Source organism: Pygocentrus nattereri, chromosome 11, assembly GCF_015220715.1.
Source record: "Pygocentrus nattereri isolate fPygNat1 chromosome 11, fPygNat1.pri, whole genome shotgun sequence".
Lineage (NCBI taxonomy): Eukaryota > Metazoa > Chordata > Actinopteri > Characiformes > Serrasalmidae > Pygocentrus > Pygocentrus nattereri.
This window is the reverse complement of record NC_051221.1, coordinates 17,394,775-17,419,322: the sequence shown is the minus strand read 5'-3', so window position 1 is coordinate 17,419,322 and position 24,548 is coordinate 17,394,775. Positions and strand designations below refer to the sequence as shown.

The 24,548-nt window shown below is 39.3% G+C and overlaps 1 protein-coding gene across 5 annotated transcripts in view; it reads right to left on the bottom strand.

Moving 5' to 3' along the window:
* Nucleotides 1-24,548, bottom strand: part of spock1 (SPARC (osteonectin), cwcv and kazal like domains proteoglycan 1) — a 399,300-nt gene that overhangs the window by 170,522 nt on the left and 204,230 nt on the right. For 3 of the 5 annotated variants that reach the window (XM_017703782.2, XM_037542779.1, XM_017703783.2), the window contains one exon: nucleotides 7,919-7,964. In XM_017703782.2, the coding sequence (XP_017559271.1) occupies nucleotides 7,919-7,964 (46 nt within the window). The remainder of the gene's footprint in view (nucleotides 1-7,918; nucleotides 7,965-24,548) is intronic. The other 2 variants (XM_037542778.1, XM_037542780.1) reach the window with 1 other exon arrangement.

The following is a 24,548-nucleotide window of genomic DNA, read 5'->3' as shown; positions in this document are numbered from 1 at the left end:
AGTCTGAATGGGAGATAAAGGTACAAGACATTTCTTCTGTTTCATATAGTGTAAAAGACACAAGTTATTTGTCCCAAAATCAGTTATATGTTTTGTGCTCTAAACTATTTGTAGTATAAAAATATGTATAGGTAACTTTCTGGCAGGCCTAATCAAACATCCTCATGGGTCAAATTTGGCCTGCAGATACACTTTGGGTAGTCCTGCTCCAGATGCAGCACTGCTTCTGGGACACATCTGGGCCAAACTTTCGCCCCTCACACAGTCCAAAGCAAACTGTTATCAATAAAAAATTGACTACTTGAGATTATAGTGTGTGGTGCTTTAGGTACACAGTTGAACTCCACACTAATTGCTGGACTATAAGATTCCATTCCATAACGTAGTATTGTACCTACTGCGGAAAACTAAAAAAGCAAACTCCAGAATTCAGACGTCTTGGTTGATCAACTGCACTTTTGGCCTATCACTTTCACTACCATCTGCTCAGTAACTCCTGGTACTGAACTCTAAATGCTGCCTGTCAGTTAGCACTCAGTGCTGTCCATGGTGCTGAATTTACTACGACAGTTTCTTGTTGACAAATAGTTTTCAATATTTCCAGTAAATCTGCTACAATTATGACAGCAGAACTAAGGCAGTATGCCCCTTTTATTTCCTTACTGTTTCTATAGTAACAGCAGTAGTGTTCCATGAATAACAGACCATATGCAACATACATATGTATGTGTGTATGTGTGTGTGTGTGCGTGTGTGTGTGTGTGTGTGTGTGTGTGCGTGTGCATGTACATGTGTGTGTATGTGTTTGTGAGTTATGCATTCCTCTTGAAAACCTCACTCAGTGAATACATCATGTAGTTGTGTAGAACCAAGAAAGAAGCCAGTCTGATTAGTGATTTCCTCACATAAAATAAAATGACAGAGCAGGTTCAGCGGATGCTGAGGCACATAGTGTTCAGCGGTCACTAACTTTCTGCAGAGTCAATCACTACAGACCACAAAACTGTGCATGCGGCCTTCAGATTAGCTTAGATAAGAACAGCGCAGAAAGCTTCATGGAGTGGCTTTGCATGGCTGAGCAGCTGCACCCAAGCCTTATATCACCAAACGCAATGCAAAGCGTCGAATGCAGTGGTGTAAAGTGCCGCCACTGAACTCTAGAGCAGTGGAGACGTGTTCTCTGGAGCGGCGAATCATGCTTCTCTGTCTGGCAAGCCGGGTTTCGCAGTTGCCAGGAGAACGGTACTTGTCTGACTACCATAATCTCTCTAACCTACCCATCTACCTACCCAAACCTCTGCCTATCTTAACCCTCTACCTACCATAATCTCTCTAACCTACCCATCTACCTACCATAATCTCTCTAACCTACCCATCTACCTACCCAAACCTCTGCCTATCTTAACCATTTATATATATATATATATATATATATATATATATATATATATATATATATATATATATATGTATATATACACACACACAACCCTAATTCCAATGAAGTTGGGACGTTGTGGGACAATGTTGCAAATCCTTTTCAACCTATATTCAATTGAATACACTACAGAGACAAGATATTTAATGTTCAAAGGGATAAACTTTTGTTTTTTGCAAATATTCACTCATTTTGAATTTGAGTCCTGCAACACATTTCAAAGAAGCTGGGACAGGGGCAACAAAAGACTGGGAAAGTTGAGGAATGCTCAAAAAACACCTGTTTGGAACATTCCACAGGTGAACAGGTTAATTGGAAAAAGGTGAGTGTCATGATTGGGTATAAAGGGAGCATCCCTGAAAGGCTCAGTCATTCACAAGCAAGGATCGGGCGAGGTTCACCACTTTGTCAACAACTGCGTGAGCAAATAGTCCAACAGTTTAAGAACGTTTCTCAACATGCAATTGCAAGGAATTTAGGGATTTCATCATCTTCAGTCCATAATATCATCAAAAGATTCAGAGAATCTGGAGAAATCTCTGCAAGTAAGCGGCAAGGCAGAACACCAACATTGAATGCCCGTGACCTTCGACCCCTCAGGCAGCACTGCATTAAAAACAGACATCATTCTGTAACGGATATTACCACATGGGCTCAGGAACACTTCAGAAAACCACTGTCAGTGAACACAGTTCGTCGCTCCATCTACAAGTGCAAGTTAAAACTCTGCCATGCAAAGTGAAAGCCACATATCACCAACACCCAGAAACACCGCCGGCTTCTCTGGGCCCGAGCTCATCTGGGATGGACAGACACAAAGGGGAAAAGTGTCCTGTGGTCTGACGAGTCCACACTTCAGATTGTTTTTGGAAATCATGGACGTCGTGACCTCCGGGTCAAAGAGGAAAAGGACTGAAAATTAAATATCTTGTCTTTGTAGTGTATTCAAGAATTTGCAAATCATCGTATTCTGTTTTTATTTATGTTTTACACAACGTCCCAACTTCATTGGAATTGGGGTTGTACTTACCCTAAGCATGTGTAATGACCATCTACTTACCCTAATCATTTACCTAGACTATCTACTTACTCTCACCATCTACCTACTAATAATTTAACCATCTGCTAGTCTAACCATTAACATAGCCTTAATATCTACCTTATACCTATCTTAATAACTACCACCTAAATATCTACTTAGCCCTAGTGCTCTTCAGTGATTAGCATTGTTACTAGCTTGAGAATTTATAGCCAACAGTCAACATGAAACTTTTTAGATGTTTTAATGTTTTGAGTCATTTGCATACTTCAGGTCACCAAAATAACCCTCTTTTTCCACAGGGTACGGTTGTATATTTATTATAATTCACATGGGACTAACAATGTACGGTTATTCATATGGTTTATTTATAGTATATATCTCCTTACTGATATATGACATGGGCATGCATTTTCTAAAAAGAACAAACTAAGATCCCAGAGAAACACCATAAGCAAAGTCAAAGAGAAAAAAGAGAAATGTACAGATTCAGATTTCTTTACAATGGTCATGATAGGAACCAGGGGCTGCAATGTCTACAGTGCAAATACAGACATTTTATTTACTATCACTTAACCTACACTTCAACTTCACTTTAACTTTAACTTCAGCTTTCGCTGGATCGGTTTGCAGCTGAGTGTGAAGCAGCCGGGATGAGAATCAGTACCTCTAAATCCAAGACCATGGTTCTCTGGTGGAAAAGGGTGGAGAGCCCTCTGTGGGTCGGGGATAGGCTCTTGCCTCAAGTGGAGGAGTTTAAGTATTTCGGGGTCTTGTTCACGAGTGATGGTACAAGGGAACGGGAGATTGACAGGCGGATTGGTGCTGGGTCAGCAGTGATGCGGGCTCTTTACTGGTCTGTTGTGGTAAAGAAAGAGCTGAGCCATAAGGCAAGGCTCTCGATTTACCAGTCGATCTACGTTCTCACCCTCACCTATGGTCATGAGCTTTGGCTAATGACCGAAAGAATAAGATCGCAAATACAAGCGGCCAAAATGAGTTTCCTCCGCAGGGTGTCTGGACTCCCTTAGAGATAGGGTGAGAAGTTCGGTCATCCAGGAGGGACTCGGAGTAGAGCCGCTGCTTCTTCATGTCGAGAGGAGCCAGTTGAGGTGGTTTGGGCATCTGGTTAGGATGCCTCCTGGTCACAGGCAAGTCCACCTGAGAGGAGACCCCGGGGAAGACCCGGGACATGCTGGCGTGACTATATCACTATATTGGCACCAAGCAATGCATGTGTACCCATATATAAAAATAACGGCTTTCTGTGGGGGAGCTTTTATAGGCATTAAACTGTCCACAATTCTGATACTGTAAGTTTCTCTAGAACAGAGCATTTCAAATCAAATCTCTGTGGATTACTCTGTTTACAGCCTATTTATTTAAGAGAAAAAATTGATAAATCAGTGGAATTCCTCTTTAAGCTTACCTGTAGTCAACAGGCAGGCCTATTAGTAAGTTATCAATAACAGTTTTTTTGCAGAGCAGCGTGATTGTTCCAGGCCAGAAGAGATACTCATGTTTTATCCTGAACATCTCAGCCTGCTCAGTTCTCTTTAAACACCCTCTCATAAGCACATAGCAGATGGAAATGTCATCCCTGCTGCAGCACCTATTAACAAACATGACACACAGGCTAAAGATCATTATTAAAAGCTGCTATCCTCCTCTATTGTTACCGAACACTCAATACTGATGGAGCACAATTGGTGATTAGACTTGCAGTGCTGTATTATTCAGTGTGCTGGGTGTGATATGAGTCTATAGATGCTGTGCTGTAAAATCACTGACACACTGATGTGAGCGCTCAGCCATTATTGATCCTTCTCAAGTCCATTATCAGAAGAGCCTTACAAGAGAGACACTCAATTTAGACCAGCATCGCTCCACTTCTTTATCAGCCTTTCTCTCTCTCTCTCTCTTTCTCTTTCTCTCTCTCTCTCTTTCTATGTCTGCCTGCTGCCTGTCTTCCTCTACTTCTTTTTCCTCTCTTTTTCTCTCCCTTCCTCTTTGTTTCTCCACCTCTACATCTGGCTCTTCTTTCTTCTCTTTCTTTCTTTCCCACCACCCTCTCTCTCTGCTGCTTTCTCTTTTTCTACTTTTGCTTTTTTCATTTATTTTCAATTACTCTATATATTTATATTCTATAAATGTTAAACAAATAAACCAGAATAAATTATATTTATAAATGTAAGTAAACCCTGTCCCCCCTCTCTCTCTCTATCACAAACACATCAAAATGTCAATCTTTAAAGCTTTCTTTTTCCGTCTTAGCTCACACTGAACAGAGTGACCTTTCTAAGGTGTAGTTAACTTCAGGATATAAGTGCTGGTGAAATTAGCTCCATAATTTAATTAGATTTTCTCTGTAATTACACTCCTTATGAGCAAATTGGGGTTCTGATCCTGTCTATCACAAATGGGAGAGGCACTGTACTTGACAAAAAAGAGAAAATAACAATAATACAGTGTGTGTGTGTGTGTGTGTGTGTGTGTGTGTGTGTGTGTGTGCATGTACTTGTTACAGCTTTCTCTCTGGCACCTGTGAGACTAGAATACATTAGTGTAGATGTAATTACTTGTTTGTACTTCATTATCTTTGTGTCACAGTTTAAGTCAGTCTGTTCGGTTTATTTATATTTATGTCTTTGTGCTGTAATATCTGAAAACAGTGAAGACAACTTCCACAACTTCAAAACACTCCACGTTATGCTGAGAGAGAAAGAGGAACATGTAGAGGTAGAAGAGAGGTAGAGAAAGAGAGAGAGACAGAGAAAGAGAGAGAGAGGATGAGAGAGAGAGAGAGAGATACACTCACCCACGCACATATACTGACCAACCACTTCATTAAGTACATCTCCTTGTAGCTACACTTACTTGCCATTTCATAAACTCCACTCACCGTACAGATCCACTTTGTAGTTCTACGTTTGCAGACTGTAGTTCATCTGTTTCTCTGCATACATTATTAGCACCAATTCACCCTGTTCTTCAATAAACAGGACCCCTACAGGACCACCACAGAGCAGGTATTATTTGAGTGGTGGGTCATTCGTGGTGGTGGTGTGTTTGTGTGTCACGGTGGTAACTGTGCAGCAGCAGATAAGCTATTGTCTCTGACTTTACATCTAAAGTACAGCACTTTACATCTACGCCACCATGTCAGTGTCACTGCAGTGCTGAGACTGATCCACCAACCGAATACTACCTGCTCTATGGAGGTCTACTGGAGGTCCCGACCACTGAAGAACAGGCAAAAAGGGAGCTAACAAAGTATGTAGCAAAACAGATGGGCTACAGTCTATAATTGAAAATTACAAAGTGCTATTGTATGGTAAAATGGACAAAGAGAATATATACAAGTAGGTGTCGGTGTACATCGCTGTTAGTTACATCAACTGTTAGTGGTATTATTATGAAACAAAAACATTTAGGAGTAACAACAGCTCAGCATCACTCACTACAGAGTACCAAACTCCCTCTGAAAGAAACATCAGCACAATAACTCTGCATCAGGAGCTTCATGAAATGGGTTTCCATGACAGAGTAGTCGCTGCTATACGCAATGGCAAGCATCAGCTGGAGCAGTGTAAAGCATGCAGCCACTGGAACATAAAGCAGAGGACACATGGTCCCTGGAGTGATGAATCCTGCTTCAAGTAGGCAAGTTTAATAAGAAGAAGCACAATAAAAGTATGCTTAGCTAGGACCAGCTAGCTAGGCAAATTGTTGTTGTTGGAACAAAACTTCTTATTTCCAAAATGGCTTTAGAGGAGAAGGAAAAAAAAAACACTTTTTTTATTTCATTGAAAGTCAAAAACCAAGTCATTTTGGGACATTTATTATGAAATTTACACAAACTGTAAAGGGCAACAGACATTTTAAAACTGTGAAAAGAACAAAAAAAAAAAAAAAAAAAATAGTTCTGGCAGCAGTGAAATGCTCTCTCAGGCTGGAGGAGAGTTGTGAAAGTAGATCTCAGCTGGTTTCATGTTTGGCTGATGATAATAACATTGTTTTCTTTAGTTCTTATGAAAATTAACATAGATCCATCTGGACGTGGTCTGTTCCTCGTGTGAGCTGGTTAAGTTCTCCTCTGTCCTTCTCCACTAAACCTGACCTTGACCCAGTGTTTTTCCTGATGCAGCTGCTGGTTTTGATTGGTGAACCTTTTAATTTAACTGTGATTTGTGCTTATTGGTTTCTGGGCTGATACATTCATAATGTATTTTTACTCTGTAACATTAGTAAACATTTAAATAGTGAAGTAAAAGTATTTAATTAAAAATTAATTCATGTAACCATAAAAGTATTATGATTTAATTCTATTCCGAAAAAAAAAGTACAGTTACAGGGAAAACTGTACTCAACTAAATGTACTAAATTACTAAATGTAATTTGTTGCTTACTCCTCTGTGAGCAGAATGAAGCAGCAGCAGTTCTGGTCATGACTTTTAACTAAAACCTGTGTTATTTAAGCAGGTCCAAAAGTGTTCATGTGTGCTTCATTCATAAGCCTGACAGTGAAGAGAGCACAATCCAGCCTGCATATATACTTCAGCACAGAATACATTTTAATTCTAAGTGATGGACAGACAGAGAAACAGACAGAGAGACAGACAGACAGACAGACAGACAGACAGACAGACAGACAGATATATAGATAGATAGATAGATAGATAGATAGAAAGATAGATAGATAGATAGATAATCCCTTCCTCCATCTATTTTCTCTCTCTCTAAACATGTTGGCATGTTTTTCTCTCCCTCCATTTCTCTCCCCCTCTTTCTCTCAGGATCTCCCTTTCTCTCTCTCTCTCTCTCTCTCTCTCTCTCTCTCTCTCTCTCTCTCTCTTTCTGTTTATTGATTGGCTTGTGCACAGCACAGATAGAGATCAATATTGTGAAATGCAGATTCGATTGTCTGATTGGAGGCTTTTTTTGTATGATTAATCTGTATGGCAAGGAGAGATAATGCAGAAAGCATGCTGAGAGAGAGAGAGAGAGAGAGAGAGAGAGAGAGAGAGAGAGAGAGAGAGAGAGAGGGGGCAGGGATCACACATATATAAATATGTTTATTCTTATGGTACAGTTATATTCCATGACTAACTGTTTTAAAAGTACTAAGATGTACCCCTGAGGGTACCATCACAGTGACAAGAAGGGTACTGCCCCAGTGACAGTGTCGTACCTTTTTTTCTGTGTACAGGGCTGCTGTAAGTTACAACGTGAAGAGAATGAAACTCAAAACATCAAACATTATGGCATCTTTCATGATGAAAACCGGTAATGGTAACATGACACTGTAATATTACTGAAAATAATCTGGTATGACAACTCATGACAGCATAAGACAACTGTCACAGCATATTTATAGCATGGTTACATCAGTGTTATGCCAGCTTTGTTTTTCCTCTTCAGAACGCGCACCATTTCCCTACCTTTACCTTGTGCTTTGTTGGGGCCCCAGGTCCTGAAGTAATCATCCTACAGAGGAAGAGAGAGAAAATTAGTTCTTCATCAGCACTGCGTAACAAATAGGCACATACACAAATAGACTCCAGGGAGGTCCTGAATGCCTGCACTTCTGCCCTCAGACGGTACAAGTGCCCTCTTAGTGTCTATAATAATTATGTTTTACACGGCCACTCTTTAAGACCCACTTCAAGCAAGGCTCTTGCTCGCTCACAAAAAAAGAGCTTGTTGGTTAGATCATGTTCCACAAGCTTCACTGCTCTGATGCAGAAAGGACACATCACCACAACACTGTAAATTTTACTATTAATACACTGATAATCTCATTGAAAGGGCCATATCCTACATTTGTCTCTTTGTGTATAACCTATGTACCCTAGCAGACAGGGGATACCCATAATGCACCACATTGCATGTTTGAAGATTCACACGCAACTTCTCTGTGGAGGAGAAGAGGAGCCCATCAACAATGGCAACGTCTCCACATGCCTCTCTTCACACCTGTTACGGATATAAGTAAACTCTTCTCATATGTGCAATCAAACTGCAAACAAACTGCAGTTATATTGAACTGGTGGCATAATGTTTACAGTATTTATGCGACAGAATCTGCTGTGGCACAGTAATGAGCAAATCTGTATGAATGTAATAGTGTATAATAGAGTTCTGTATAGCATTTTCAAATGCTACATGGTGGGATTAATTAGTTTCGTATTGTGTTACACACACACACACATGCATATATATACATATATATATATATATATATATATATATATATATATATATATATATATATATATGACTAAAATCATTGCACTGTTTGACTCTATAGCTTAATTACATTTATTTTACTTAGATGATTGAGCATTCCCTTTTTTGTCAATACCAAATCAATCAGCGGTCAGCGCAGGCATCTGTTAGCTGACATAACAGATCTGCCGGCTGGTGCTTTCCTCCGAGCGCGTTCGGCTGTCCAATGACGCTGCATGAGCAGCAGTTTGAGAAGATGCTGTGGCATGGTTCACAGCTCTCGGAGAAAGCCTGTGTTAGCCTTCATCCTGCTAGCTTTAATAGTATTGTGTGATTGGGGGAGTCTTAACTTGTGGGTGGAATTGGAAACGACTAAATTGGGGAAAAAAATTGGATTAAAACAAACAAACAAATAAATAAATAAATAAATAAATAATAAAAATTAAAACAAAAACACAAAAAGTTAATGGCTATTTCAGACATAGCAACAGTACAAATTCAGTTTACGTGACCATTTTCCATCCTCTCTTGATGAAAATGATAAAAGCCATTTTTGATGCTGTGCTTTTAAGATGGAAATATGTAAATTAACTCTGTTCTGATGGGCTGACCTGTATTGTGCCTCATTCACAAAGCAGTGTGGGCAGAAACACTCTTTATTACTTCAGCGTGAGTGGAGCTAAACTGCTATAGGTAGAATGTGTGTATGTGTGTGAACATTTGTGACATCACAGAAACACTGTATTCAAAATGGGCTGGTTTTGCAGTTTTATTTCAATGCATGGATCGACTGGGGAGTGTTGCTAATGTTTAGCAGTGTTTACACACAACATCAGATTTTTTTATTTGAAGAAAGTGAGGAAAATTTCTTTTTGCATGACCAGGGCCCTTTAACTAAATGTCACGTAGCCTAATTTGATTATTTTGGTCAATGTGCATGTATAATATCATGGAATAACTTGCTACATCAAGTGTGTTGTACTGCACTTAGGGCAATGATAAAGGGTAGGAACAAATCCCTGTTTGGGTATTTTTGGCTGCATTTTAGGGAAAAACTTTTTCTCTTCATAAGAGTGTTTGCTATATGCAATGGATTAATTGAATAAATTCACTTTTGGGCTCATTTTCCCTTGAACACCTTCAGATAAAATGTCAGTGAATGAGCCTGCAAACAAATATCCTTGATGCTGCTCTATGGAGACACATGCTCTGAAAAAGTGATTAAATGAATTTACTTAATTTGAATATGTGCACCAGTCTCGCATGAATAAAATATCCTACTTGAATACTACTATCCTACTTACTGCCAACATTTAGTAAACAGATAGAGAGATAACAGTAGTGCTGATGTAATATATATTATTCATATTGCACTTATTTACATATGTGAATCACACGCAATTCAGCGTGTTGTTTTCAGTGTGCTGTGTGTGTGTGTGTGTGTGTGTATGTGTACTGGAGTGGGTGTCAGGATGTGATTACATGGTTTCTCACAATTGTGTTATAGGCCCGTAGAGAGCTTTCATTCATTTCATAGTCGTGATTGTAGCGGTCTTAAGTTTAACAGTGGAATTCAATACTGAGAATTCTGATCAGTTCCAGATAACAGGATCGAAAAGCATTTGACTGACAGAAAGTCCCACCAGGGAGTGTCTGTCCTTCATACAGTCCCAAGCCTTTACAAAATATCTTTGACTCAGCAAAGGCGAAGCAATATGTATATTAAACACACATAAGAGTCATTTCTGAAGCGTTTTCTCTCCCCTTGAAGACACACACACACACACACACACACACACACACACACACACACACACACACACACACACACTCACGCACACACACGCAGATGCATACCTATATAAGTGACTAAACATCTGCTGCTCTGAATGACCCTATAGCTTAACCCTCCTGTAGTCCTCGGGTCAAAATGACCCACCACTGTGATAAACTCCAAAAATCCACTAAATGCTATTTTATTAACTTGAAATTTTATGACTTTTCCTAGACTGGCCCCAACAGTAGAAAAAGTGAAATGTTGCTTTTTATTCACATTTCCATGTAAGCTGTACAAAAAAAGGTACAAAGGTGGTCTTCGGGTCAAAATGACCCGTCAAGCAAATAGAGTTGAAATCAAGGTCACAGAATTATTTACAAAACACAGAATGTTACAATGTTTTAGTTGTGTCTCAGATCAATCAGTAGCAGAAGTAAACAAGGCAAATCAGGTGGTGTTCTCGCAGACTTCAGAAGAACACCTGTTTATTTCCAGAGGTTATAAAGGTGCTGCAGATAACAGGACCACGAATTCTGTCTGTGCTGAAGCCATGAGTGTGCATTATAGTGTTGAAGAGGCTGTAGAGCTGATTTTCTCAGATGTCCAGCAAGACAACTCTGATTCAGAAGAGGAAGTGGAGGATGTATCCGAGGAAGAAGATGGGGAGGAATACAACCCAGAGCATGGTGAATCATTTTCAGAAGAAGTAAACCCTGAAGCTGAAAGAGAGACTTTCCTTTCAAAAAATGGCAAAATAACATGGTCCTCAGCAGCATATGACCAACACAGCAGGCATGCAGAACAAAACGTCAAAGATGACCCCAGGACCCACAAGGTATGGCGTTTCTCATGCCCATGACATTGTCTCTACATTCTACCTGTTTATCAGACCAGCAATAGAAAAAATAATCCTGGAGATGACAAAACTGGAGGGTTCACAATGTGACATGTGACAATTTCTTCACCTCTTATGAACTCGGACAGCAGCTCCTGAAGAGAAAGGTCACCATGGTTGGTACAGTTCGAAAGAACAAGCCTGAGCTCACACCTGCACTGCTTGCATCAAAGGAAAGAGAGGTCTCCTCAAAGTTTGCCTTCACGCCCACCACCACTCTAGTTTCCTACCTCCCAAAGAAAAACAAGAATGTAGTTCTTCTGAGTACACTGCACTACAACCGCAACAAAGGAGGTGTGGACAACCTAGATAAGGTGATTGGAACATATAGCTGCAGAAGAATGACTGCCCGCTGGCCCCTGGTCATCTTCCACAACATCATTGATGTTTCCTCCTACAATGCCTTTGTGACTTGGAGAGAGATCAACCCGACCTGGATGTCTCGTAAGCAGAACAAGAGGAGGGTGTTCCTGGAGCAGCTAGGAAAGGCACTTGTAACTCCACTCATTGAAAGAAGGAAGCATGTCCCCTGCAAAGAAGCCTCAGCAGCAGTTGTGAAAACTATTCAGAGTGCAGGAGCTCCTGATTAACCTGAGGATCCAGCTACCACAGCCACTTCCCCAGCTAGGGCAAGTAAGAGGAAGAGATGTCAGTTCTGCCCTCAAAAGAAGGACAGTAAAACACATACTGTGTGTTGCAGGTGTAAGAAATATATCTGCAAAGGCTGTGCACTTGCATACTGCCCTACATGTGCTAATTAGTTGAATGAGTTATGTTATTTTTCTCATTTTGTATTGTACATTGTCTTAAATTGTTCACTAGAGAAAAAAAAGTCATAGGGATGAATAAAAATGCATTCAAAACTGCTTTTTGCACATTTTTGTCTTTTCTTAAGCTATAGAAATTCAAGTGAAGAGGGAAAACTCAGGTATTCACACATTTTGTGGTGAATGACAATATGCAAGATGAAATTTGGTGTTTAAAATTCAAATAAGCTGCTTATATTTGGGGTTTAGTGAAGACGGGTCATTTTGACCCAGAGGACACAGGGTGTATACAGAAAATGAGGACAACAGGAGGGTTAATTACATTTATTTTGTTAAACTAATTGAATAATCTCTTTTTATGCCACTTCCATATCAATCATAACACTACTGACTTTCAGAAGAAGTTAATTAATTGTAGAGAAATATGTGTCTCTGTTGTGAGAACTCTTGATGTTCCATGCTGACTTGAGATAGTGAGATATAACTACAAACTGTGTGGCCATGAGGGACAGTGATCCAATCTCACTTCCTGCTCTAAAATTTGACTAACATGTATATTTTTATATGCGTATCTGTGACTAAATTAATTTTATATAATTGAAAACCGTGATTTCAAACTTTTTTTCAAACCATCATTTTTGTCACTCTAAATCTAAATTTAAATCTAGTTTTCAACCCCAAAAAATAATAAAAAAAGACACACAGGGACACAAACACACCCCCACACCAGCAGTGTTTGTATTGATGTGTGGATAATGTGGCTGAGCTTTATTATTTAGCCTGTGTATCATAAGTAGTCACCCTTCTCCTCTGCTGTTCCATCAGACTTCAGGCTTAAACTGCTCACTCCTTAGATCAAATTTCTGCTGTTTCCAACAAGGCCGAATCCATCAAGAGAAAAGACTGTTTATTTATTTACAATCACAATGCCAGCCCTTCATTTCAGCCTCTGTTAATGGAAAAGACAGGCCAGATAAACGGACTCAGAGAAGATGGGGAGCTGGATGGAGTTTGATTCGCCAGCCTGATAGTTATTTTTTTAGCTCCCTGACAGAGCCAATGAGAATCTCACGGCACATTAGCCACGGCCAAGGCGTTTCAAACAGCTCTGTGTTTTCAACCCAAACACTGGCGGCATCTCGAGCCTCAAGGCCCATTGGTACCGCGAGCAAATACTTCAGTGGAATATTCATTAGCTGCTTTTTAGCCTGGAAGTGATGTGTGTTTCTGAGCGAGAGCACTGAGTAATTGCATTAAAGAGAAACGCAGCGGTGGAAAGCGATAACGACGGGTGACAAACGTGGGCCGCGCAAATCAGAACTACTATCAGACTGCAGGACTGTAGTTATTGTTGAAAAGTGAGTGAAAGTGTAGGAGTATAGATACAGCCTGAGTGTGAAGAGTGAGAGAGAGAGCGAGAGAGAGCGAGAGAGAGAGAGAGAGAGAGAGAGAGAGAGAGAGAGAGAGAGGAGAGAGAGAGAAAGAGAGAGAGAGAGAGACAGACAGAGAGACAGAGAGATGGAGGGAAGTGGAGTGATACAGGGGGAAATAAGGAAATAAGCAGGTGAATCACGTTGCTTCTGGACCAAACCAAGGTCACGGCTGGCCAAGACAAACTAGGCCAAACCTCGCCACAGGCCTGCATCCTAGAGTCACATGGAATTGTGGGTAAAAACTTTACATTTTCAAACTCACCCTGCCTCTCTAACTAGCAAGCCTGAGTCGGCAAATCATCTCCAATGTAGCAGCACCTCAGGGCTAAACTGATTGTAATGCTGTTCACTCTCTCCCTCTCTCACTCTCTGCCTCTCTCTCTCTCTCACTCTCTCTCTCTCTCTCTCTCTCACTCTCTCTCTCACTCACTCTCTCACTCACTCTCTCACTCACTCTCTCACTCACTCTCTGTCTTTCTCTCCCTCTCTCTCTCTCTGTCTTTCTCTCTCTCTCTCTCTCTCTCTCTCTCACTCACTCTCTCACTCACTTTCTGTCTTTCTCTCACTCTCTCTCACTCTGTCTTTCTCTCCCTCTCTCTCTTTCTCTCTCTCTCTCACTCTCTCTGTCTCTCTCTCACTCTCTGTCTTTCTCTCCCTCTCTCTGTCTTTCTCTCGCTCTCTCTCTTTCTCACACTCTTTTTCTCTCTCCCTCTCTCTCTTACTATTTTTTTTTGAGAGTATCTTTGAATTTTGAGTTTCCTGAAGAAAAAAATTGAAATACAGTTTCTATTTCTGTTTTCTCCCAGTGGTGGTGAACTCTTTGCCCTTTAGGTAGTGTACCCATGATCAGACTAGGGCCTTTTGTTATGCTGTCTGAGTTTCCAAATAAGAGTTGAATTTTTGTTTTTATTATTCTCTTTAAATACCCACATTTTTCTAGCATTTCCAGAAATTCTCTACTCTTTTGGTGTCTATGTGGGCATTTTTCACGGCACCCTCAAAAACAAGAACTGAATCAAATGGGAAACAACAACTCGCTCTTGTCTCTGGTTCTACTTCAATTTCCACCTGCTTGACTATGAAACACAACAGCTGGAACAATCATAATAACCAAGATTCATGATTTGACTGTCATTGCTCGCTAATCTGGCTAATTAGTTACCATGGTGGCTAGTTGGCTTAACCTGCTGGATTTTACTTGTTAGTTTCATAACTAGCTCATGTCACCTTAGCAATCTCTTTACAAAGGAATAATTAAAAAAAATAGCACTCAACACATGATTCTACTTTCTTCTTCATATAATAGCATTAATTGGTCACATAATAGTACCTGGTGACCTGCATGAATTAAGGATTTGCTAATTTGTCATTGGCTTTAGCTGCAAGTGTTGTAAATAACAGAGGAGAGCACCTTCAAGTACCATTAGGTCGTGTTGGTACCAATCTTGAGTAGATAGGTACAAAAATCCATAAAAGTAGAACTTTCAGTATTGAACTGTTAACCACTGGAAAAAAAAAGCATAGTTTCAGTTTTCTAGTGCCAATAGTTTCAATCGTTTGTGGAGTGGAAACACACTCTATAATGCTATTTGTTCTAATTTCACCCTAAATGAATAGTTTTTCCATTTCTATGAGCTTTTCAGTGTGCTTCTCAGCTGAGGACTTGTCCCATTTGCCAAATTCTTGATTAAGAGGGCGCCTCATTTCACTATCATAAAGGGCAATTGGCTCAATTACTGACTCAACATTTTAGCCAAATTCTAACATCCTGCATGCTTCTTCTCTCCATTTGTTAAGTGCCTAATAAAAAAAATAAATAAAAAAATCAAGAAGTGTTTCTTCATGCTGATATAATTAAAGCTGGAGAAGTCATTGATTTCACTGGTGTCTAATATTAATTTGGGCTTTGTTCCCTGAGATTTGCATCCTTTTAGGAACATCACACCTTTTTTTTTTTTTTTTTTGATTTACTGCCAATGCTCAGGTCCAGCGCTACTGTGTTGCAGCTCCAGGCTCTACAGTAGACCTTAATATAATTGAATACATTTTAAGTAGTGTTGGGCTTAAATAGCAGCCCTGTCTGACTCATGGGAGAGAAGATTTGATCGTTTATTGCCAATTTTTACACCACACTTGGACATTGATTTAAGTGGGTCATATGTTTTATCTCCTTTAATACTTCCAACATTGGTGTCAAGTGTAATCAAAAGCACTTTTGAAATCAACTAAGTATGCATTTATTTAATTTTCACTTTGAAAAACATGTTTCTCATTTAGGGTGTGTACGGTCTAATATGACTAGTAATGCAGTCATTTGGTAAAAATCCAGTTTGACTTTCACCCAAGATCTTATGATTAATAAAGGCATTTTTAAACAGTGCAATTTATAATTGCCTCAGTAATCGTTAGGGTCAAATTAATCTCTCTGTCTAAAGATGTTTGCTAAATCCATGATTTCAGATATCTGGAATACAACCTAAAAACTAAAATGAACAGATCAATTCTGGATTGCCAATCCCTGGTGTTGGTGATCTACCACCCCGGAGAGTTCCATCCCTAATTTGATACATGCGATTGATTTCCTCAAAGGTTTGATTCTTGGGCTGCTCTTAGTTCATTTCTACATGCTTTCTCTTCGCCCCATCCTACAAGACTATGGAATACTTTACCATAGCTATGCACATATTAGTCAGCTCTACTCAGTCCTCTCCCCAAACAACTATGGTCCCCTTGACTCACTTTGTAAGTGTCTTCATCACATCACTAACCGGATGGGACAAGTTGAACAAAGATACAGAGATTACTTTTATCCGGGAAGCCTATTTGGATTTGAGAGCCAAATAGATTTGAGAGCCTATATTCTGGTTTTGAATCACTTATTTTTTAAGTTGAATCCATGGACCCTCTGCTCTGTGTTCTTATCTACAGGCCACCTAAAGCAAATAAGAACTTTATCAAGGAATTTTCTGACTTTTTATCTGTAGTAACTGTGACGTCATGTTCTGGGGGACTTTAACATTCATATATGCTGCCCCTATAAGCCTACGGTCAGTGAATTTAACCATTTGCTGGACTCATTTGATTTTACTCAGCATGTAAATGGCCCTACTCAATTTAGTTCAGACAATGTAGACAATTTCTGGCCACATGCCTGTTATGTTCAGTTCACTGATAGCTTCACATCCTATGGCTTTTAGAACTTCAGAACAACCTTCTAGGAAGTTAGGCCCCACTACAGCTACTCAGTTTGCACTTGCTTATACAAATTATTTTTCATCTAGTGATCTTCACCTAACTGCTTCTTTTCAATCCCACTGTAGAACTGTGCTGGATTCAGTTGCCCCTCTGAGAGTTAGACATCCGAGGTTTAAATCTCAACCTTGGCTGAATGACTCCATTAGGACAGCTAGGAAAGAGTGTAGGATGGCTGAGCGTAAATGGAAGAAGGATATGCTGCAAGCATCATTTGAGATTCTCAAATCATGTCTGATTAGATTTCAAGAAATGGTCAGATCTGCAAACACAGAATACTTTTCAGAAATGATCTCAAAAAACAGCATAAGCCAAAATATCTGTTTAGTACAATATATTCAGTACTAAATCCTCTTCCATGCTACGGCCCAGAAGCGTCTCTAAATAACTGTAAAGCTTTTCTGGATTTCTTTGTGGCCAAGGTTGAAAAGGCTAGGTCTAATATCTCAATTTCTGTGATTAAGCCCTTTGCCTTTCAGCCAGGTATTCCAACATTTGAGAAATCTGAACCGGTTTCCTTTGCACGGTTATTTTCCTTTGCACGGACATTATTTCTCACATTAAATGCTCTACATCTGCCATGGATATTCTTACATCTCGCTTTTTTAAGGATGTTTTATCAATTATAAATGCTAGTTTAGCATCTGGTGCAGTTCCTGCATGATTTAAGCATGCAGTTGTTCAGCCCCTCCTAAAAAAACACAATCTGGATGTAGGGGTTCTGAGTAACTACTGGCCTATATCAAGATCATTTTTGGCTAAAGTTCTTGAAAATGTTGTGTTTACTTAACTTGAATCTTTTTTAAACAACAACACAATTCATGAAACTTTTCAATTGGGTTTTAGGGCATTTCACAGTACTGAGTCTGCTCTTTTAAAAGTGACTAATGATCTTTTACTTAATCCTGATTCTGGTGATTGTTCTGTCCTGGTCTTGCTGGACTTGCTGGAACATTGTGTTGGGGTCAAAAGTTTGGCTCTAAATTGGTACATCTCCTATATTAAATGTAGAACCTTTTCTGTTAATATTGGGAAATACTTCTCTTCATCTGCAGCCATGACATCTGGGGTTCCACAGGGTCCATTTTAGGCCTTGTGCTTTTTTCGCTATACATGCTCCTCCTAGGCCAAATTATTTGTAAACATAACATCTCATTTCACTGTTATGCAGATGATCTACAACCATATTTACCTTTAAACCTTGGAAATCATTACTCCTTATGAAGACACAATGAATGCATCATGGATATTAAGAATTGGATGACACAGAGCTTTCTCTCTTTCTCAGAGGTTTATTTTAATTGGTCCCCCCACAGTAACCAAGAACGTGAAAGAAAATCTGGGTTCTTTAACCCCTTTTACAAAAACACAAGTTAAAACCTTGGGGTCATTTTTGATGTTGAATTAAAATTTGATAAGCAAATAAATGCAGCCGTCAAGGCCAGTTTCTTCCAGCTTAGGACATTCTCCAGGTTAAAATTATTTCTTAATGCTTCAGATTTGGAAAAAGTCATTCATGCCTTTGTGACATCTAGACTGGATTACTGTAATGCACTGTAGTTTGGCATCAACAAAGCATCTCTGGCTCGTTTACAACTAGTTCAAAATGCTGTGGCCAGAATGTTAACTGGTACAAAGAAAAGAGAGCACATTACTCCAATTTTGGCATCCTTTCACTGGCTCCCGATGCATTAAAGAATCCAATATAAAATGGCATTGATGGTTTTTAAAGCTTTGAATGATCAGGCACCTGCATATGTTGAGGACATACTTTGTATATATGCACCCTCAAGATCTTTAAGGTCTGCCTCTCACTTTTAACTGTTCTTCGGTCTCGTCTTAAACAAAAAGGGGATCGTGCTTTTGCTGTCGCTAGACCAAGACTTTGGAATGGCCTTCCAAGTGACATCAGGCATGCGTCATCTGTGACTGTCTTTAAAGCTTCAGCAGTCGTTGATCTGTGGACTGAGGTCTGTACACTATTGTGTGAATGTATGGTAGTGGTTTTCGGAAGGTGGGAATCCTTTTTGTTTTATTGTGAAGCACTTTGGTTTTAAATGTGCTACATAAATAAAAATTTACTTACTTACTAATCTAAGGAACTAGCAGAGCCAACCTTGGTGTATAAACAGCCTTGCCGTGCCTTGAATTTTGTGCTTAGGAGAGGACTGCTGCAGCTCAGTAATCCATTTGATTCGAAATTGCCAGAGTTCTAGCTAGGACTAAAAGAAGGGAACATATCACCCTCTTAGTCCTTAGACTAGCTACAGGTATGTCACAGAACAGAATTTAAGGTACTCCTACTGATCTATAAATGGCTTAAAGATGTAGGACCAGCATATTTATCTGATATGCTGCAGCGATATGAGCCAACCAGAACTCTCAGATCATTACACATGGAGAAGCATCGTTCAGGTACTCTACTGCACTTAAATGCAACCAGTTAAAATTAGAAGAGGTGCAACACTAGACACTTAAATCCAGGCTGAATTTGAGCAGCTTTCAGCTCAGTTTGAAACACTGTTACTCCTGCTGCACTTCTCTCCTGTAATAGCACTCTATTACACTAATTTCTCTTCTCCTACATTTTATCAAATTTTAATTGTAATTATCTTGGTAGTTTCTTATTTGTAAAGCACTCTGAATGATCACAATATAGAAAAGGTGCAATATAAATAACCTGCCCTTTTTTCCTTTTACACCGATAGAACTTCTGCACTTACTGTACTGTACTGCAATTTACCATACACATTTCTGTCTATGTACCTGATACACTTGAATATCTGACTATGCACTAACTGTCTATACGTCTATAGTATATGCGTCCAATACACATATAACACTTGCCTATGCACATCTTGTCTACGTTTGACACCTGTACCTACTGACTACGTACATTTTGTCTGTCTTTTACTGTCTTTTGTCTTTGCACTGTTTACTATGCATCTTTTATTACTGCCCTGGAAAAGTAGCCAGATAGTGTTTCGTTATACTGTACTTCCCTGTATTGTATAATGACAATAAAGTTGAATTGAATTGAAATTGAATTGGCTGAATCATAAAACAACAGAGAATGAAATGCACTTTTGTGCTTAGGGGGGCACTGCTGCAGCCCTGTAACCTGTTATGCTTTTAGCTGTGATGCATGAGCTAATATTTATGCACATTATGTACAAAATGTCAGTTAATATTAATATTTCTTATTGCTACTTTGCTAAGCTAGGACTTAATGCAATTCAGAAAAGTTAACCGGAAAGGTCAGCTATCTGCACGATTACCTAGACTGGTCACAGCAAACCTTTTCATGAGAAGTGGTTACCTTATAGCTACAACATGTGCCATGTGTTGTCAACGGGAGCAGCAGTCAGTGGACCTTTACCCACTAGCACCTCGCATGCTTTCCCAGCCACCGCTGAACTACATGTTAGAAGCAGGCATGCTGGTGTTGTAATGAAACTGTCCAGGATGGTAGATCACTTTTCAGTTGTGCAAGCAAGTGCACTTCTAAAAGTGATCTTATTGCATTTAAAAGCTATACTTCTTTGTCGTCATTCTACATAAATATTTGAAGTCAACAAAATTATGGATTTATTTCAGCACAGCTGTCTCTGTGGAGTGGGATCAGTTGTTTTCACAGCCAGGAGTTCTCTCCCTTCCCCTTTCACCCATCACTACTCACTATCAGCTCAACATACAGTCACAACAGGGTGGCAATAGTGTTCTAATTAATATAATAACAGCGTTACATGGATAATATTTTATTTGATTACACCCAAGTCGCCCAATAAGTGGCCTGCAGAAGGAGGCTACTTGTTAGTTGTAGATCAGAAACTTTGTTTCGTCATCTAGCAGCTTATTGGAGAGTAGTCTTAATAAGCTACAACACTAGGGTCTTAGAAAGTGTTTATGTGTGACTGGACTCTTGATTGATGTGTAGCTGTTTTGGTGAAATAGTCTTAGTCAAACTATTTGGTAACACTTTATTTGAAGGCTACCTCCATAAGGGCTTCATGACGCATTCATAAGCACTGAATAATGTGTTTATGAAGCACTACTTGAACATTTATTAAGTGCTTATGTCGGTTCTTGCAACCTGACATAAGATGTTTTATGAAATAAATGACATTGTACAGATATAATAAGAATAAACCTTGAACATATTTACAGCACTAAACATTTAAAACACTGTAGATAACTATTTATGTCAGCATTCTTAAGACGACATTGTATTAATATCAGGTGAAATATGCCTGGAAACTACCCCCTCTTCCCTCCATGGCATAGATAAGATGATTGATGCAATTATGTATAGTGTTTTAAATGTTTAGTGCTGTAAATATGTTCAACGTTTATTCATATTATATCAGTACAATGTCATTTATTTCATAAAACATCTTATGTCAGGTGGTGAGAACCGACATAAGCACTTAATAAATGTTCAAGTAGTGCTTCATAAACACATTATTCAGTGCTTCTGAGTGTGTTATGAAGCCCTTATGTAGGTAGCCTTCAAATAAAGTGTTACTAACTACCTTCTAAAGACTGCAAATGTGAATAACCTTTAACACTAATAATAATAAAAACATGCCCCATAAATGAAAGCTTCTATACAGATTTAAGGTTTGTCATAAAATTGTACATCCAATCACTGGAAATCACTGTACCAATCTTTAAATCCAAAGTCAAAACCTGCTGCTGTGGTTTGGATCATGTCATGCCATGACTCAATATATACTTGTAGAGAATGATCACTGAATTTTTAGGTCCAGATCAAAACTTCAGTCCTTATATAAACTCTACCAAGAGCTCTTTCTACAGTTCCTCACTCACTTCTGCCTATAGTCCATATTTAATCTTCTCACTTGGAGCATGTTCTCTGCTCACACCTTCAGACGGTTTTTGATCTGAGCTGAGCTGGTCAGGGAGAAGTCTTGTGTCCTTGCTGGTGGTCATATGGGTTTCAGTTCCACTAGCTCCATTTTCACCAGGGAGGCTGTCCTTGGTTTGAGCTGTAATGCTGCAGCACAGTGCCAAGTGCAGCCCTTTCTATACAGCGGCAGGAGCTCTGTTTCTCTTTCTACTTGATGTGGTTCAGGAATCTCATTCAGTTTTCTAGAGTGGGCCAAACCCCCTTCAAAGATTTTAAGACTGAGAAAAGCCTCTTTATTTTTTGCATATATCTTGCACAACTACCACCAAGCGGTCTTAGTATATGTTGTAAATCTGCTTTCATCTATTTCACCATTCTCAAACAATGTATGTCCTTACACATCAGTCATTTTGAAAATATCTGCATACAGCTGAATGCCAGGTTTGAACAGTTTGTCTATGCTTTCGCTTTGTTTTATTGCTGTCTGCCACTCTGAATCTCTGTAGAATTTAAAGGGAAGCTGCTCCTGCTACTGCTCATGATGCAGCCTTCACACAAATGATGCCCAACTGACTAAAGAGATGAAGTTTACACTGTTTAGCAAGCTTAAAATATGATAACTACCAAACACAGCCAGCCATCATACAAACTCATACATAATATGCAAATCATCTTAAAATGTCTCTCAGTTGCTGTTCTTTTATTTACTGCAGAAAAAATAGAATTGTTGCTGCTCAGAAAATGCTAAATGCTGCACTATGCTAACTTATCTTCATTCCTTTAATGTTTTACCATCTAACTAGGTTACTTTCATGAATAAATTATACAATCTTGTCAATATTTGACAGCTATTCTTTGGTTTTTCTCACTTTAAAAATACAAAACAGCAAAAATGCCTGGAGTTCATCAAATGTGATTGTTCACTCTCCCTGGTGGGCTGAATACACACACACACACACACACACACACACAGCTTAATAATAAGCGTTACTTATTAAACTTCGGTTGTCTGAAAAAAATTGTGCTCAACGGATAATAAATGGTTTTAGACCAGAAACCACTTCTACACAGGCCTCAGCGAGCGCTGTTAAGCTGTACAATTAATTAGAACAATGGAATAATAGGCAGCACCATTAAAGCAGCACTTGTCCTACACAGTAAAACACCTGCCTGTTCTTCTACGGTGTGTATTTTCCAATTTTATTAAAAGGCAAAAGAGAGAAAGTGCTGCTTGCCAACTGCTGTCATTGCTGATTAGATCCAGGATTAAAAAGGCCAGCCCACACTAACAGCCCTTATTGCTTTCAGCTGATCAACTGACCTATCTATGTTCTGCCCACAAATCATAGCAACTGTTGCCAGATTAAACAAAACAGACAAAAGTCTGTTCAGCCTAATGAGGAATTTTAGTGCACCAGCTCTTAAATTATTCACTTCAGACTGCTAGAAAGTTTGTTTTGGAGTCGGTACATAATGTGATTGTTTACAGTGCTTGAGATTCCAGTTTAAAATGCAAAGACTAGCATGACTGTGACAAAAGTAACAAAGACTACAAGACCAGCATAACTGGTCTGACTATTTGGGTGGGTGGGATGGCAGTCCTTTCCCCAGTCACTCTACAAGTGTTTGTTAGTTGATGTAACACAACTAGCAGTCTCCTTCAAGCACACTGGGCAGTCCAGTGATGTTACATTAGGAGCAGTTTGAGAGCATGCAGTGGAGGTTTACGTGTCTTGGTGGAGATTTATGTGTCTACTAGCCTTCATCCTCCCAGCTTGGGAGCATTGTGTTGAAGGGATGATCTAGCTAGTGGGTGGAACTGGACACAAATAAATTGGGTGGGAGAGTGTTGAGAGTGGGTTTAAAATCAAATAAAGAAAAAAAAAAAAACACCCTACTGTCACTGAGCTGGACTAATCATGCCAAAAACAACAACAACAACAACAAAAACTGCAGTGTAGTTTTGCTCATTTAGAAAAAATATGAATTTTAAAAACAATTCAAAATGAATTTGAACTTTTCTGCAAAATGTAATAATTACAATAGGTTTTTGACAACTTAGCTGACAGTAAACAGTTAAGTATTGTACATGCATGCTATTTACCTGTAAGAAAATTTATGGTAATTACAGTCTTATGCAAAAATGGAATCATCCTGGTCAAATCATTTATTTTGTAAAAATTTAAGTTAAATTTAGTAACACATCTGCCACGATTGCCCCCTCCCGGTCCTGTCCATGTGTTCGTGTTTTTTTTTGGTCTAGTCCACAAGTTTTCTTTGTTTTGGTTTCCTAGTCTGGCCCCTTCTTTTGTGAGTCCACCCCTGACTGTCGCCACCTGTTTTCCACCTGTCCCTCATCATCCCTGTTGGTCTCATGGTGTTTGGTTCTTGTTTGAGGTTCAATGTTCATTTTGTCATGTCTGTCGCTCCTGCTCTCGGCTATTTGAACCTGACCATTTTGACCATGACCCTGGATTTGCCCTTAATAAAAGTCACTTCTCTCAGCGTATGCCTCCGCCTCCTTGCTCCATGTTACATCCTCTACGGAGAGCATACTTCTGCACATTTTAATGCACAATTACTCTTTATTTGCTAAATTTAACATAACAAATAAAACAGAGTGATGCCTGTCCAAAATTATGGCACATTCAATATGTTATGTTATGCTTTATTTATTTCCAATATGTCAAATTCAGCAAATAAACAGCAATTTTTACTCACTGATGTGAACTACTACAGAACCACTGCTGCAGCTACATTAGCATCTGCAACACATGAAACAAAAGCCATGCTGACCCAACTAATGTGAGTGCTATATCCTACAGGTTTGGTAGCTAAAGCATTGGCCA